This window comes from Cucurbita maxima, unplaced genomic scaffold (assembly GCF_002738345.1).
Source record: "Cucurbita maxima cultivar Rimu unplaced genomic scaffold, Cmax_1.0 Cma_Scf00001, whole genome shotgun sequence".
Lineage (NCBI taxonomy): Eukaryota > Viridiplantae > Streptophyta > Magnoliopsida > Cucurbitales > Cucurbitaceae > Cucurbita > Cucurbita maxima.
In genome coordinates, this window is record NW_019272017.1 from 1,975,184 (window position 1) to 1,992,688 (window position 17,505).

Here is a 17,505-nt window from a genome sequence, read left to right on the forward strand (position 1 = left end):
AAAAAAAAAAAAAAAAAAAAAAAAAAAAAAAAAAAAAAAAAAAAAAAAAAAAAAAAAAAAAAAAAAAAAGAAGAAGAAGAAGAAGAAAAAACAGAGGTCATCAAAATAACGTCTATTTTCCATCGAGAGAACAAAAGGAAGGAAAATGAGAGATGACTACATAAACGAGACCAGAAACAAAGCTCAGATACATTGTCCAATTGATGTATGGAGTGAAAGAAACCGTGTAAGTAAACATATAAATATGCATGTATTTATTCTCGGTTCGGGAGGAAGAAGAGGTAGAGAAAGGACCGCATATGGTACCTCCAACTATGGCGCAAATGTGAGTCATGAAGTGTAAAAATGGAACATGCTCCTCTGAATAGGTCACCTGAACAATGCATAGGAAAAAAATAAGTCAAACATAGACTGCAATGTGTGGCACATATTATTACATGGAAGGCCTTATGGTTCACTTCTCTTTAGAACAAGTCTACACACATGCTTCATTTCCTACTTTAATTTTACCCCACTAAAAAATCTAAAAGTTTATGCTCTTCTTTTGAACTTTTTGTATAAATATGATCCACTCAAACAAGAACTTGATGACATTTAGCATCACCCATCAGTGCAGCGGAAGTTCCATTATTACAATGAAGAACATTATAATTTTTGTTTTGAGGAACACTTTGCATGTAGATATATTACCAACCTTAACAGGAGAAAGATCGTAGTAAAAGAAAACTCCGGGTATAGACAGAGAATTTCCAAACTCCACACTCTTGAAATGCTCCGTTGCAGAGTACTGCACAGATTCATTGGTATGAAGTTCAGGGCATCATCCAAGAGAAATTGTAATATGCACAAGTTCATTTACTGGGACTTTCAGCAATACCTGATTTGAATGGACAGTGTGACCTCCGATGTCCGTGTATATAGTTGGAACCACCTGCAATTGGAGATATATTCAGAGTTCTTCCTAACAACTTTCAAGTATCAGCAAGAACATTGCACCCTAAACCCAAGTAACAAATACGATATGAGGATCAATGTATGCTGCTTTAACAGATCAGGGCAGTTCTAAACTACGGCACTCGTCATACACAATAGTAAATGGACACAAGCTTCAAATTGTAATACCATTTTCCCAAGTGCCAAAACTACTCCAGATGACGTTGGGATCACTGCAAATTGGCGAGGAGTAATCCCCAAGAAGTGAATTCATGACTTGTCAATTGTATGACGAGAGGAAATGACTTTATAGGTTGGGATTTTCACCTTTGTGCCCACTCATCATAGCATTTAGTCTTTATTCCTAGAGTTTTTTTAATTATTTTTTTATTTAAAATTTGGGTGCGGAGGTAGATTATGGTGTATCATCGTTCACTAGTAAGAATTCTGATCAGTAAATATGTCGCGTATCTAAACAAAATTTATGTTCAATTTTGAAGAGAAACGGGATATTAAGAATGTCTATCCCTGGAGCAGGGAAACCAAACCCTACTCTAAACTAGGTTAAAGCTTCTTACCTTGACAAAGTACTGGTGCATAACATTCTGTTTATCATATTTCCAATGCACCCTGAACGAGTAATGGAAGCTCATCTCAGATAATAGAATTATTAATAGTACTAGAACCATTTCCAATGACTAAACATCTATAGAGGAGGCAAAAAAAATAAATAATTACCCATCAAGGGGATTTACCAAGCCATCATAGTGGTCGCCAAAAGCTAATCTATTTATTCGGTGACTTACCTGCATCATGCAGATGAAACTTAAAATGTAAATAAGGATGATAAATATATATCACAGCTGAAAAAAGAGATTGATTATCAAACAATGCTTGGCTATACGCATGCCCTTTGTATAGTGTATTTCAAATTTACACAAGAAAGTATAAACTCATACATTGTGGTCGCTAGTTTGCAACGCGAACAACCCAAGAAAATTGAAACTTGACTGATGAAAGCTTTTTCCTGGCACAAAGTTGAAACTTCCAGCTACTTTATTAACTTCAAGAGATCCTTCGATATTACACCCTTCACCTTCTTCATCCTTTACCTTTTGTATAAAATCTTCTCGTTGGCACTAAAAAAATGAAAAGGCATATAAATCTTAATTGCCCACAAAAACAGATCACACGATTCACTTGTAGTTTGGAAACAAGACTTGTAAATGCAGAGTGTGCCTTCCTCTGTTTCATGCAATGGTTGGTGCAAGCAAAAATTACTCGACTTCAAGAATAAGGACATTGAAAAACTTATAAATATGAAAGGGCCTTTTGCACATATAATCCCCTAATTAATTACAGCCATCTGTTCCTTGGCATTTGAAACCAATGCCTCAATCAAAAGTCAGTATTTATAATTTCTGATGAATCCAGAAACAAAAGGCAGAAGACGAATAGATACAAGATAGATAAGATGGCTGTTGGCCTTGACAGTATCAGTAGCATCGTATCACTGTTAAACTCCTTAGGGAGTTTGTCAATTTTACAAATCATAGAAGTTAGAACTAAGGGCATCGAAAAAACAAGAGATAGTAGATGGGTAACATTTGAAAATACGATTTTTCTTCCTTCTCTTGTGAAGCATGGATAGTTTAGTGTGGGTAATATATTCATGTCCAACACACATCAGATACAACACCCGTGTTAGCACAGACACTAGTGGTATAACTTGAATATGGATCCAGCACTTATTAAGCATAACAAATAAACATAAAATAGTAGTCGGGACAAAACAACAAATTTTCAGAGTGACATGCATCAAACTTGTTTCTCAAGCACACAAATGCATAAGTTTATTGATGTGCATCTTTTCCAACCTCTAATGTTTACAAGAAGAATCATGTTACTTTTCCTTTCCTGGTGGAGCTGCATATTTAAGTGACTAGCTACCTGGTTGCCTCCTATAGTCCTAAGTACACCATATAGTATCCTATAAATGGAAATTATAACAATCTGATGTACCTGGTCTATCAAATCTTGATTAGTAATAGCCCAACCCTTCTTTCTGTATGCTTCACGAACCTCTTCACATGAATTACAACACTCGTCATCTGACTGCAAACAAGATAAGGGGAGAAAACCCATCACATTTCTGATAGAAATTTCAAGAAATATGTGGAACTTAAAAAAAAAAAAAATCAAAATCAGCAAAACGATAAATGATGTTCATTTCAGCAATATGCCAGTCACTCATAAAAATTATATTTTCTGAAGATACACATAAAAGACATGAAAAGAATACCAATGCTCCAAAATCCAAGATGAATAACAAAATTATACGATAGCTTCTTACCAATCTAAAGTGCTATAAAGAAAACCAATGCAATGGAAACCAGAAAGGATATCTTTAATAATAATAATAATAATATCAAATTCTTCAGAGGCGCCTGCCTTTCATGGCTTTATTCCCTGGCTGGTGTTTCTTGGTAAATCTGACGTTGAATCACAGAACATTTTTATTCACTGTCCATTTGCAAGGAGGTTCGAGAACAGTCATATGAATTCCTTCCGCTGGTATTTAGTTTCTACTAGTGATGTAAAGGGTTTTCTGTGCACTATGTTGTTGGGGCATCCTTCCGAACATGCAAAGGCTTTGTTGTGGTCGAAAATTGCTAGGGACTTCTTTTGGATTCTTTGGAAAGAATGAAACAAAAGAGTTTTCCAGGAAACAGAAAATACCTTAAAAACGTTCTTTGATCTTGTTATTTATTATGCAATCTCTTGATGTAAATTGTCCAATCTCTTTGCTTCTTACACATGCTTCTCTTTTAGTTAATTGAGAAAGCCTTTAGTAAACACCATGGATTATCTAACCAGAATCATAATCAAAGCAATGCAAAGAATAACTGCAAATTGAAAAAAAAAAAAACTAAACAAAGGATTATAGAGGACTAAAAGTACCGATTCTGCTCCAAAACATGAACCACAGTATGTTTCATTGTGCTCCAGCCTGCCACCATGCCTCTGCAACGGTTTCTCGATCTGGAGTATGAAAAAACAATATTGAATAAACAGAAAGAAATACCAATAGCCAAAAGAAAATTTTACGGGGAAAAAAATAAAAAGAATAATTGAAACTTTTTCTAAAATAAGAAACCAACAGAAGAATCCAGGAAAATAAAGAATCCAAGAAATCGTTTTATCTCCATAAGATGAGCTGGGGAGAAATATTACTTTTTGTAAAGGAACTTCAGACACGAGTTTTATCTTTTTAACTACTTTGTCATCCCTAAGCTATCTCAGAAGATGAGAAGATATACAATGAGAAGATAAAGAACTGGTCTGGATATTGGAGAACTAGGGATTTGTCCTAGCAATTTTTTGGGATATTTTAGCAGGGTCAAAGCATTCTTCCTCGTGAATTGTTAATATGGCTTTCGAAGATTGAAGTTATGTATATGGTTCTGAATGCAATTTATGTTCGTTCAAAATCATAAAGTCCATAAAGCCAGAACATGAAGTACATAGAAGATATTGTGATTGAGGGACAAAAGACATCAGGAAACGTATAAATGAAGGACCAGCTATTTCATACACTTTCCGAAGAATCAATACTACATATCACATCAAAGAACTGGAAAATTAGAAAAAGGTGTGAGAAGTAAAATGATATTAAAAAAAGTGCACCACAGAGAAACACACTGCATTATTAGTTAGGAGACTAGTTCCTCTTTGGCATTATGCTGCCCCCTCCTTTACATCCTCTCCCATTGTAAGGAGGCCTCGATGAAAAAAGTTTGGAACACCACCGACAACTTCTGGGACCTTAAACATCTCTCTCAAGTTGAAGACACTTGGAAATGGTCCCTCAATCATAGTGGTCAATTTTCTACCAAAATTTTATTTCTGATATGGGAGACTAGAGGTATTTGGAAGGACAATCATCCCAAAAAAAAAGGAAAATCTCTCATAAAGCCATCAACACTAAAGATGCCCTTAAAAAATGTATGCCTTTCTTGGCCATATCCCCTTGGTGGTGCTCATTTTGTAAGGCTGATGATGAATCTCAGAACCACATTTTTATTCATTGTCAGTTTGCTTGGAAGTTTTGGGACAGAGTTCGTGAATCCTTTGATTGGCAGCTGGTTTTACCTAGAGATGTGAAGGACCTTCTTATCATAACTCCTTACAGAATTCCAAGGCATTGTTATGGAAGCACATCACTCGGGCCTTTTTTGGGTTCTTTGGAAAGAAAGAAAACAAAGAGTATTTTTTTTAATAAAGAGAAACCTTCTCAGTGTTCTTTGGTCTTGTCATTTATTATGTTATATCTTGGTATAAATTGTGTAATCTATTTTCTTCATACTCTAACGCTCTCCTTTAAACAACTAGGAAAGCCTCATGTAATCATCATGGATTTTACATCCCTTTTGTAAATTTCATACATCAACAAAATCGTTTCTTAAAAAAAAAAAAAAAAAAAAAACAATTCTGAAACCTCATATGATCAATTATGGACGAAGTAAAACATTATAGCAAATGCAAGTGATACCAAAAGCCCGGCATATAACCATGGTAAAACAGATAACACAAGTAATCAATTTTTATGGGCACAAACCATCACTATACACCCTACTAACCTTAGGGGCACCAATGTTATCTGGTCTGGCTTCTATGATTTTTCCATGGTAGTCAGTTCTTTTTTTGATTATATTATGTTTCTGAAAGAAATACCGTATACAAGCATAAGAAAATGTGAGACTACATTGAAGTATATAGTGAGATACTAGCTGAGTTACATGATAGAATGGTAAAATAATACGAAAAAAATAATCAGAGATCCAGAGACAGAGCACCGATGCTTGCATCACATACTATATCAAGATGTTGCTCTCCACTGACATCTATGGCATCAATACTGAGTATAGAACATGGAATCGCAGGAAAACTCATATCAAACTGTGCCAACAAGAAAAGGGTAAGGTTTGAGCCCATAGAACAAAGACGATTAAACTAGGTCAAGAGGAACATAAATTTTAATTCACATTTATACAGTTCGTCAATTTTAAATATAACCCTATTTCAAAAGCAATAGTTCACCTATAGGTAAGAAGTCGATTAGTTGAACAACATTAAAAAAAACAATATCCAGACTACAGATAAAGTTTTTACCAATCCACAACTACCAGCATTAGGAACAGAAAACTAGACAGTTTCCACATTTTTGGAAATTTAAAAGGACTACCAATCAAAAGCTTCATCTCCAGTTCTATCTTTTAGTTGAACCACATGGAATACAAAAATTCACAACCTCTACCAAAGAAGGGAATAGTTAATGACTTAAAAGCTTTTAAAGGTGAACATTAATCTAAAGTTAATGCATGTACAAAGGAAGAATAATATAGTATCATTGCCACAAAAACCCCTTATTACATTTATGTGTAATTTCCCCCCCCTTGATGTATCTACGATGAGCCTTGTCTCAGTTTTAGCATGGAGGTACAATCCTGCAATCACACATCACAAATGATGGTCATAAAAAGCTTCAAAAAATAAAAGGAGATATAAAACCACGTAATATTAAATGGCTTAATATATACTTTCAAACTACATAATAGCTGAATTATCTGCTCATACAAAAAGTAGAAAACAAACAGGATGAAGCCAGTGAAATATCATGGGCTAAACCTGATATTATAAACAGAGCAAGAAGGGGGAATTAAGCATCCTTCAAGGTCCAACAAGAAATTGTAGATCGTAGCCCATGAAAAAATTCATAAAATGTAAATGAATTGTCTCCAGAAAAGACAATTACCTCAAAAAAGTCAAGTTTTGTAAGGAGCATCATTGATGTCACTTGGAGGAGCTGAAAAAATTAGGACATTTTACCGACTCGCTGAACTCATAGGTCTGAAGTTGCATAAGTCACTTCAAGTACATTTAAAACCCCTCAAAATATTAGTGATCTAACTAACGTATGAGGTCCTATAGCTTTTTTATCTTAAAAAGTTATCCACATTAAAACTTCTTTTGCCTGCTTCTAAACCATAACTCCTTTAATTTCACGGACTATCCTTAAACTTACAGAACAATTTGAAAAGAAAAAAAAGTAAAAAATCAACCTAGTCAGATACACGAGTCACTAGATTGCTTAAAGTCAATCATTTGACATCAAAAGATCAATTTTGTTTAGGCATAAGATTTCTCAACTACATCATTTCATCAAGTAGTAACTAAACTTTGTAGAAGAAAGAGTTGAACCCCCTCATGTGACTTTTCAGAACATCCTAGAAGAGGAGAACTTGACAGATTTTCAAATATGAAATAACCTTTGGCAGATAAGATAATTTTCATAGGTGGCAAATAAATTACTGATAATTTCTTCTATCATTGATGATTGGATTAAAGGTAAAGGTGAAGGGAAAACACGGGCTTCTCTAGATTTATGTCATGAAACCCATTGGTAAATAATTCTTAGAATCATGTTTGAGCCTGATATGCTTCTATGAATAATTGAACTGCAAGGACAATGAAAGGGGCACAAAATGAAACTTCTCCTACCTACCTCTGCCAGTCAGGATAAACTGTATTAAATGAAAAAAAAATTATCCCCAGGCCCCTAAGATGGCAGGTCTCCCAATCACCCACACCACATTGCAATTTAACGTCATAATGAACAGCCATAAGAAGACCGAGAAAGGGCAAATCGCTAAATCAACATCAAAATATTCCCACCAGATTCAATAGCATCCAGATTTCACAATGTACAAGCAAACCACAACTCGGATATGCAATTTCCCAAGCTCCTTCCAAAACTTTCCGATAAAATCAAAATCACGTCCAATTCAAATTAGAATCGAACCAAGCCAGATAAATGGCGGGTAGACGAGACTTTCAGGGGGGGGAAAAAGAACGAAAAAGCACCGGAACATACTTAGCTCGGAGAAGAAGAGGAAGAGCATGATAAAGGAGGAAGCAATGGTGATTAAGCCACCAGAAAAGGTCCGCCTGAAGAAATCTTCATTGATTTTAGGGTAAGCATCCAAATTCCGGAGCCTGTTGAAAATGGCATCCATGGCTTGACGAAGAAAGGCAACAAACTTGGAAAATTCCACCGTCCGGAATTCGAATTCCACAGAAATCAGATGAATATTAACATATATAGAATTTGATTTGACAAAATCAAGAAATGTCTGAATGCCGGAGAGGTCGATAATTACATAGATTTTCCGTACGCGATTTGAGCTTCATTGTCGATTTGAGTTGCTTCGCCGAATACGAGGAACATACGGAATCCATTGTCGCATTGTTTAGCGGACGACGTCGTTCGCGGTATTGCCGAATTATTTTTAAATAATTATGTTTCATATGAATAAAATTTATAAAAAAATAAAAATAAGTCTCTTAGTCAATAGGTCCCATTTGATTATTGACTTTGTTTTAAAATTAAAATCTTTGTCTTAGCTAATTTTTTTACAAAAAATAAAAAATTGAATTTTTTAGAAACTAAAGTTTTAAATTTTTTTATTAGAATTCTAAACCAAACCGGTTACAATATTAAAATTTAACTTTTTAGAAATTATATTAGTAAAATACTCTATTATATTTTTTTATTATTAAATATTATTAGATTTATTAAGATGTTTTTAGATTTTTTAATAGAAATCATATTGAAAAATAAAAATTATCTTATTTTTAACAAAAATTCTACATATGCTATATATAAAAATAGAAGAAAAGACTTTATTAAAAGACTTTTTATAATATTTTTAGTACAACTATAATTGATATTGTAACAAAATATGACTAATAACTTATTTACAATGCTATAAAAACATTTTATAACATTTTTTTAATTAAAAACTAAGATAATTTTTATATATTACAACATTGTTGCTCAAACGATGATTGAAAAGGAGTCGATAATCATATATTATTTTAACTATCATGCATAACTCTATCTGATAAGGCACTAATAATCCTACTTACACGACTCAAAATTCTTATGTCACAACGATTTCAGATAAAGCAACATAATGTTCGTAGTATTCATTGGAATCCCCACCCTTATAGCCTTTAGTTTTTCTACCCCCCTGTTGTTGCAAGAAAAGAGGCTCTAAAAATGAATGCTTATAGCAAACCAATCCTCAAATAGATATCTACTTGGGGTAGGAACAAAAAATGACCATCAGCTCATAATACTCAAAGACCCCAAGATATAATACATCAGATAACATTCTAAAGAACATAGGCTCCAAAGAAAGCATAGAATTATTGCCATTACAATGAACATGAACCCTAAACAATCCGAAACAGAGTAGCCCCAAAGTAGAAACAATGCATCAAATAGTATTCAGCTGAGCCCTGCCTAAAATTATGCTTCAGAAATGAAAAGACAAGAAGTTTACATAGTAATCCACCATTTATTCATCTAAACAAGGAGATAAACGCAATATAATCTGAACTTTGAACTCAAATGAATCACTAACATACAAACAGAAATGACTTAAACTTCCAAAAATCATGGCCAGGCCATTTCCTAACAGTGCCAGTTTTTTGTTTTTGCAGATAACAAAAAGAGCCTCCACTAGTTGACTGTAGGGTAGGTAACAAGACCTGTGGATTGGGATTAACCTATAAAAGCAGTAACTATTGCACATAATATTTCAGTAATCAGCATAGTTAAACGGGCTCTTCATACATTAGCCAAAGACAGGTAGAATTATAGCCTACTTAGACTTTAAAGGTAAGCATTTGAAGGACCTGGACCAAGAAGGATGCGTGGAGAAACAAATTTCACAGAGATTACGATAGTAAACGAGTATAGACTGGAAATCACACCAATGCATCGATGCTCGGCCTCATTTGGCGTGTTATTACACAATATTTTACAGGCTTACTACTGCTCATAGTTTTTCCCATTTGACAGCGGCTTTTGATCTGCTGCATAAGCTGTAGCTCCCCCGGTTTCGTCCTGAAAATTTTGTTTTTCGGCTGGCACCTGCAAATTGGTGACATGTTAAGACGAACTATATTGATAAGAAAAAACAAGACGCTCTCGAGTTTCTCTAACTGGAAATGATTTTATTCCATACAGAACAGGAAGAAAACTGAAAGGTGTAAAAAGCTTACCAGTTTGGGAGATTTCAGAGGCAAGGCATTACCACCAGTGGGCACTACAGACGGATCCGAAGGCCGGTGAAACAGCAAGTGGGCGACTGATCGGTCAATAGGATTGGTATCAGTTTCCAAATCCAAAAAACCTCCACTCCTGTTAAAACCGAAATCCACGGTAAGAAAGTTCGAAATAACTCCATAGACGGGGAAAAGAAAGAGAAAAAGAAGCTCAAACTTAACTGCATTGTTTATACACAAGAAGAAGAAAAATAAGTAAAATGCTGTTGGTTGACCCATCCTCTGCATTTACAGAAACAAGAAACCACTGATAACCAGCCAGCCATACAGGCCAATTGGCATTCCTATAGTTTTAGTAAATATTAACCAAGTTAGTTTTCGTACACATAATCTAGAATTTTTCGTTTCAATTTGCTTTCATTCAACTTTCCATCATCCTCATTTAGATGAACTAAATGAGGCCTAAGTACACACATTGCTAGAAGGTAACAGAAAGAAAACTGAAGTGCCCCAACTTGATAATAATAAGGTGAGTAATAACTTGCCTGTTTGCGTCTTGATCGATCAACGGTGCAATTCTCACAAGTTTATCTTCTCTAATATTCTCATTAATATTTGCACAGTTATGTCTCTGCTCCGCACTTCTTGCCAGGCGATATAAACTATCTCTTATGCATAGTTTTGTTCGAATATCCAACTGAAATAAGTAATTCAAGCCGTTAGTTTGAAGAATAATATCACAATTTCACATTTCCCAGTGAAGGAGTCTAATGTTCATTATCAAAGCATTTTGTGAATCTTGGCTCATTTTTAGTTTTTTGTATAAACCATAAAAACATTTTCCTCAAGATTATGGAAATGCAATGCTCTCATGTGTAATGAATTGTAAGACATTCAATGAGCTTTATGAGGTTCTGTGGTTCTTTCACATTAGTTTGAAATATAGATATATAAACTCAAAACACATAATGTAAAATCATTGGAATGTAAGGCAAGTCTTCAAATATAATTCAAATGTACATCCTTTTATAAACAAACTTTTCAATGTCCATGTCCATGTCCTAATTTTCTAGAAAATGACGTGTTGACGTGCATGTGTCATGTTGTGCTGGTGTCTCCTCGTGACGATGTTGTTTAAGGTATATGGACAATCTAATTTACGACTTGTAGAATTTCAGACATGCGAGCAATGAATACCACAAATTGAAGGGATTGAAGAAAACCACCAAATGTTTGTTATGGACATGGACAGATTATTGGCTAGGGTATGTTAGCAAAGAACGACTCGCTAATTGCATGAAGGACGAAGAACTACTATGCATGCAAATGACTCTTTCCATGCAGATAGACAGGGGATACTATTATATGATGTGAAAAGCATGTAAAATACTACTACCTGCTCCATTACTTGTTGAAGCTGGCAAAAACTAGTTGCTTCCAGTGAGATTCCATCCCGCGTAGTGCTCTGGCAAGATATATCCGGTGCATTTGAAGAATCTAATTCCGCTCGACTTTCTCGGCTAACTACTCCAGTTTCACTGTGACCATCATCAATTTCACTTTCAGATCTTGGTGCATGCTTTCTAACTGGAAATGAAGTACTGAATGTTTCCGAATTTGGCATAGACATCAAAGTGATATTCTTATTGAATGAGGCTGGTAAATCCTGGTGGTACAGTTTTTCTCTATTTTCATTTGCTGCAATTGTTGGAGCGTCAAAGGAAGGATTATGAGAGCTAGGTACAGACTGTAGTTGATTAGATGCAAAAGAAGACTCCTGCAGAAATAAGTGGGCGTTAATTGTAGATTTTGTACGAGAAAGAGCTGAAGACACCAAAATTTGTTAATACGCATTGCTATATTCTAGGTCCAGACACAAACTTCCTGTTCGTATGCCACTCGAGTATCAGATCAGGATCCCTATTTATGCCTTGGAAACCTTAATAGGGAAGATATTCTATACTATCATGTATGGCTCCTTATTTATGCCTTGAAGAACTTTGTGCATTATTTAGGTTACAGTCATAAGTTTTCAATTTGATGAGTTCCAGAAGGATGCGCTCGGAGAGTTCTTACTTTATCCTACAACGAGCCTTAAGAGTTTTACTACAATGCTTCGTTACATGAAAAGATGGTTCGTTCTTCACTCATTTTTTACAATGAACATAACTAGGCTGGGGAGAGAAGATCTCAATTACAAATAAAATGAGAAAGGTTTTATTTCATTTTTGGTTTAAGGATAAAGAAAGATCCAGAAAACTCAATTTCAAATAGAAAAATTAGAACAAAGACAAACCTGTTGTTTAGGTATCAAGTCACCTCTAGAATTTCTTTTTCTATCTGGTATGTCAGAAGCTAACAAGTGACTAACAGCAGCAGAGTCAATCCCATCATTTACCTTACGCCCAGTTAAAATATTATTTTTGTTCAAACCATCAGATGATGGATCGGAATTCAGGAGATTAGAACCTTCATTAAATTCCAATGCATCATTTATTGTACTTCCTTCACAGCACGAAAAATTGAAGTTCGACTTTGTTGGTTTTTCTTCAAGTTTTTCTGAGCCATGGGATGGGGAAAACCAGCATAGATCATCTTCATTGCTTAGATTCCCGAGCCCAAATGTTGAATCACAATTTCTGTATCAAGCATAAACCACAATCACAGTGGATCAAAGAATTCAACTTTATATCATAAAATCAAAACAAATGGGAAAAAAACAATGAACAAGGTTGATTACCTGAACATCCTATCTACGTCCTCAAAGCTTTCCATATCTTGCCACCCATAAAACAGAAGATCGTTGTTTTCTTTGTTTTCACAATCATCATCCAGAAAACTAATATCATTACCTGTTTGAGACATGTGACTGACAGAATATTGGTACATGTCATTCTCATCTGCAGCACTATTGTCAGTTACAATATGATCATCTGTGCAGTAATCAAAGTCTGTACCCACGTCTGTTTTAAAGCAGCGGTTTGGCATACTAAGACCGTTTGGTTCCATTTTCACATCTTTGAACGAGTCACTGTTTGAAGTAGGAACACCATCAGGTGTATGAGGCCATGAATCTTTTTCCAGAACTGTATTCTTCATGATTGATGTTTGTGTTATTACTTTCTCCTTACCAAGAAAACTGAACTTAGTTGTATTGTAAGAATCATCTGTAAAGCTAATTTTGGGATTAGAATTCTCAAGACTATCACTCCGCTCGTCAAATAGATCCCAAAGTTCGTCACCAAGATGAGGCACTATATAATCATCATTCCCAGTGAAGTCCTTCCAAATATTATCCTTGAGCTGCAACACCGTTACAAGGTAGTAAGCTACGGGACTGGAGAATTCAAAATAAAAGGAAAATACATACTTTCTCCCTTACACTAAAACAATATGGATAAATTGCTATATCTCATAAAATACATAAGCCAATACAACACACATTATAGAAGTGAACTGAAGTCATGTTTGGAATGACATTCGAAGTGCTTGAAAAAGAGTTCTTAAGTGTTAAAAAAGTGTTGTCGATCACTTGATAGTCACTCCAAACACTCCCTAAACCCAAACAACCAATGCTACATGCAAACAACATAAACCACAGGGCATAAATACATCTATGAAGTAGCTATTGTTGGTTTACATTCTATTTTGGCCCCAAAAATTTATGCTTGTGCCGCTGTAGTTTTTAAATTTCAAATGCTCAAATTCAATTCTCAAACTTTTAAAAATCATTTAAGTCCTTGTCATCAATTTTTTTCAAAAGAAGTTATTTCGTAGAAACCAGATGTGACATATTTCACGCATTTACATTATGAGTAGATGTTTATGTAGACAAGTAATTAAAGCTATGTGTAACAAATTAGATGTCAATTGTCTCAAAATGAATTTTGGATCATCCAATTTAAGATTGAAAACAAAATATTTGAAAGTTTAGAGAATAAAGTAGAGCACTCAAAAGTTTTAGGACTAAAATTAATATAAATGTTTGAGGACCAAAATAGAGTTAAAATCTTAAATGAGTTAAACAAAGAAAATCACAATGGCAAGAGACCTTTCAATCTAATAGATAAATAAAAGAATAGAAAGAAATAGTGAAGTATATTGTTATATAACATCCATCCATAAATCATTGATTCCACAGAATATACAGGATTAGAGATTGCAACTGAAAAATGATTGCTAAGTGCATAAATCCTCGCCGATCATCTCAAACATCATGTTTATCAGTTATAATAGGGCAGGAGGATTTCACACAGTGCTCAAATTATTGCTTCTTTTCTTTCAGAAAATTAAAAATGACGCATAGCCGCCCTTAGTCAATAGTTTTAATCTTGGATTTAATTGTTGACTTCTCGAGATAGATTTTTTCTAACCAATAGTTAGATACTTATTGGAAAACAAAGAATAATACAGAGCCCATTTAAGCTAGAGCTTTGCATAGACTATTGACCATTAGCTTCTTGTATCTATAGAGTGCACATCTATAAGAGATCGTTAGAGTGGAAGCTTTCTGCCTCCAATGTGGATCAAGAAGCTAAAATCAATCTCCATTTAACTGTAAAACACAATATGCAGAGACATGTTGATTCAGAATGAAGCAAATTTAAGGATTTCAGAATACCAGTTACTAGTGATGTCGCCTTCACCCCAATGGCAACATCAGCTACACCAACTTATGACCGACCACAAGATCAGCAAATACCAGTGATATCTTCTTATACTACGGCATCCATTTCATGGTCGTTAGCTTGAACTTGAATTGCAAAAGTCCTGTTAATATGATGATATTATATGGATGGGTCTAGATTTGGAATTAGAAAAAAGGGGTCTTCAGTTGGAAGCCAAATTGGCTATGCAAAACAGATACATACCTCTGAGACACAATGGTAACAGAAAAGGGCTACAGCTAAGCAAATCTACAAGTTGCTTTGAATCAACAATTTGGTCCTCTACCCAAATGCATATAAGTAGAATACACACGCAAACTACATCGGCCAAGATTATTATAAGGACAAGTAAAGAATCACACACAAATAGAAGATATAATAATAGAAAGCCAAGTTGGATGCTCGGTCTAAGTGAAAAGATTAGAGACGATATCATTTGAATCCTAGATTAGAGAAGAAATCATTTGAATCCTAGATTAGAGAAGAAATCATTTGAATCCTATCAATGGCATAAGATCGATCATCTGGTGGTAAATTTGGAGCTCTTTCATGTAACAGAGATAGTATTTGCAATACTTCAGATGCATGGATAAAAAATAAATCAATATGAACTTCAAGGTGTAACATTGATCAATAGCTCTTTAGAGGAACCTAGCATTGTTAGTATCAAATAAATGTCTAAATCTATGATGAAGACCATAATAAACAAAAGATAAGGTATTTTTGCTAGTACTCAACCTAAATGAGGTGAGTAGTGGTATAGCTAAAACAAAAAATTGGCCAAAGGAATAAGATTGTCATTCACCAAATTAGTCAAGGTTTTTGAGCCAATAAATGATCAACTCAACAAAAGGGTAAAGATTACACATCTAAAACTCGTGCTCCCACGATCAAACCAATCTACAAGATATTCTCATGCCTAAGAGGATCAAACAAAATGCCTCCAATCTAAGTTGATAGAAAAGATAAGAGTAATTACAAAAAGGTTTGTGAATGGCATTTAACGTATCTTTGAAAAGCTTCTCATTCCTTTCCTTCCAAGTGAGCTCTAATAGCATGTAACAAAAGCATTCTTGCTTTATCCCTAAACCACCAATCCAAAAGCAACTTCGGGAGCCATTCCTCAGCATCCTTACGAGGACACCAACTCGACCCAAATGTTTGATACATAAAATCCCAAGCTTTAGAGGCAAGCTGACAGTGCAAAAAACTTATTACGAAGGGTCTCTTCACTCCTCGTATACATAAGAAAACCTATCGTGTTGAGTGTTAACGCTGTTCAGTGAAGCGTCCACATAAATAATTTTGCTATTTAAGGACTCTTGCCTTCCAAAACCATCTCACTAACAAAAGGATTGAGGATTCATATCAGTTTGCTAAACTTGTTTTCGAGAATTAACACTCTCAATCTATGTTCAGCATCTCTACTAGGGGGAAAAATCAACATTAGTTCAAACTTATCATCAGAAGAAGAGAAAAATGGGAAAATGAAACTATACCTTGTACATACACAAGTCAGACATTCCTTCAAGATTCTTTATCCACCATTTAAGAAGCATAAAACTGTTTGATACAATCCCATGTCTCAATCACGAACTTGCCCAGCAGTAAATCTGAATTAAGAACAAGAGAAAGATGAAACAACACTTTCTCAGGCTCTTACTTATGGAGACTGTAAAGGGGAAAACAGCAGAAAATGTGAAGAAGAAAGCTAGTAAGATTTCTTTCACTAATTCTAGTAATAAATATCATTTTTTCAGGAAAGGGGCATGCTATTTGAGGAATTTTATTATTTCTTCTTCAGGAAGTTTTTTTCCGTTTGCAGTACAGGTCAAACAAACACGCCAAACAATTAAATTTTGCTCTTCTTAGATCTATTATTTCCCTTCCAGCAAGTTAAGCCAAAAGTGATCTTAAAAGGCATATTGATTCAATGGGTTTCCAGAGAAAACAAAAAGAAAATGAATTCATGAACCATATACAGTGAAAAAGGTTGAATATTATAAGGAATCACAGCCACAAAAATAAAAATACAGTTTCAAACAAGAAACATCCCCTCTTTCAATTAATCCATCAGAAACTCAACCATTTCACATCCTTTCAGTGAAACCAACTCCCATCAAACAATTCCAGAAAACCCTTTTGAATTCCAACCCACTTTCTCAGCAACCAAACAGCTAAAAAAATCGAGCCACCACTAAAAAAACTCCATAAACCAAAGCAAAAATTCATTAACTCCCAACAATTTTACTCCCTTTCAGTGAAACCAAATCTCATCAAACAATTTCAGAAAACCCTTTTCAATTCCAATTTCCAACCCACTTTCTCAGCAACCAAACAGCTGAAAATAGAATCACGAAAAGAAGAAGAAGAACTACAGCAAAAATCAGAAGAACCAGTAGCGATCCACCAAAAAAAATTATTAAAAAAAAAAAAAAAAAAAAAAAACTCACCTGGACCCCAAAAATCCCGCTCAGAAAATCCCAAGCAATCCAGATATTCAACGATTGGGGATCGAAGAAAAAAATCCCAGCAAAGACAAAAACAAAAAAGCAAAGGTGAGCCCTAGGCGGGTTCTTCAGTCTGGTTGAAGAGAGCTCCAGGAAGGCTTCGACTTCGAGAGTTTCTTTTTTTTTTTCTTTTTGGGTGGACGAATACTTTACTATTCTCCTTAATTATAAAAACTAGTAGCGCAAAATTGGACACGTGGCAGCAGGACGTAAAGAAGAGAGATGGGATATCAAAATTCGTGGACGAGAGCTTCGGACAA

At 34.7% G+C, this 17,505-nt stretch overlaps 2 protein-coding genes across 7 annotated transcripts in view; both read right to left on the reverse strand.

Annotated features, from left to right (window-relative positions):
- LOC111486739 (endoplasmic reticulum-Golgi intermediate compartment protein 3-like) overlaps positions 1-8,259 on the reverse strand; it is a 9,865-nt gene extending 1,606 nt beyond the window's left edge. The window contains exons 1-12 of one of the 2 annotated variants that reach the window (XM_023133981.1): positions 7,868-8,259; positions 6,367-6,440; positions 5,809-5,892; positions 5,574-5,654; positions 3,895-3,975; positions 2,956-3,048; positions 1,893-2,072; positions 1,672-1,739; positions 1,512-1,563; positions 878-931; positions 695-787; positions 307-373 (exon numbers count right to left, since the gene is read on the reverse strand). In XM_023133981.1, the coding sequence (XP_022989749.1) occupies positions 307-373; positions 695-787; positions 878-931; positions 1,512-1,563; positions 1,672-1,739; positions 1,893-2,072; positions 2,956-3,048; positions 3,895-3,975; positions 5,574-5,654; positions 5,809-5,892; positions 6,367-6,440; positions 7,868-8,009 (1,069 nt within the window). In that variant the 5' untranslated portion in view covers positions 8,010-8,259. The remainder of the gene's footprint in view (positions 1-306; positions 374-694; positions 788-877; positions 932-1,511; positions 1,564-1,671; positions 1,740-1,892; positions 2,073-2,955; positions 3,049-3,894; positions 3,976-5,573; positions 5,655-5,808; positions 5,893-6,366; positions 6,441-7,867) is intronic. The other variant, XM_023133982.1, reaches the window with a different exon arrangement.
- Positions 8,260-9,336: 1,077 nt separating this feature from the next.
- LOC111476599 (protein LNK1-like) lies at positions 9,337-17,402 on the reverse strand. Of its 5 annotated transcripts, XM_023120363.1 has the most exons (10): positions 17,189-17,401; positions 16,235-16,348; positions 14,940-15,053; positions 14,690-14,838; positions 12,809-13,371; positions 12,365-12,707; positions 11,462-11,845; positions 10,614-10,765; positions 10,066-10,204; positions 9,337-9,934 (listed from the first exon to the last, which is right to left on the reverse strand). In XM_023120363.1, the coding sequence occupies exons 5-10, from the start codon at positions 13,165-13,167 to the stop codon at positions 9,833-9,835; spliced, it is 1,479 nt and encodes a 492-aa protein (XP_022976131.1). In that variant the 5' UTR covers positions 13,168-13,371; positions 14,690-14,838; positions 14,940-15,053; positions 16,235-16,348; positions 17,189-17,401; the 3' UTR covers positions 9,337-9,832. The 5 variants fall into 5 exon arrangements, with proteins under 5 accessions (XP_022976131.1, XP_022976113.1, XP_022976121.1 ...); XM_023120345.1 differs by lacking the exons at positions 14,690-14,838; positions 14,940-15,053 and adding an exon at positions 10,291-10,412 and having other exon boundaries at positions 17,189-17,402; XM_023120353.1 differs by lacking the exon at positions 14,940-15,053.
- Positions 17,403-17,505: the final 103 nt, after the last annotated feature.

Bases quoted from the DNA above. Each gene is read 5' to 3' on its own strand.
- LOC111476599 (XM_023120328.1), bottom strand. From the start codon at position 16,294: ATGCTTCTTAAATGGTGGATAAAGAATCTTGAAGGAATGTCTGACTTG. The intron at 12,708-12,808 runs GTAATCAACCTT...TGCTTGATACAG, and splicing joins GACGTAGATAGGATGTTCAG to AAATTGTGATTCAACATTTG. The intron at 11,846-12,364 runs GTTTGTCTTTGT...TTATTTCTGCAG, and splicing joins ACTTGATACCTAAACAACAG to GAGTCTTCTTTTGCATCTAA.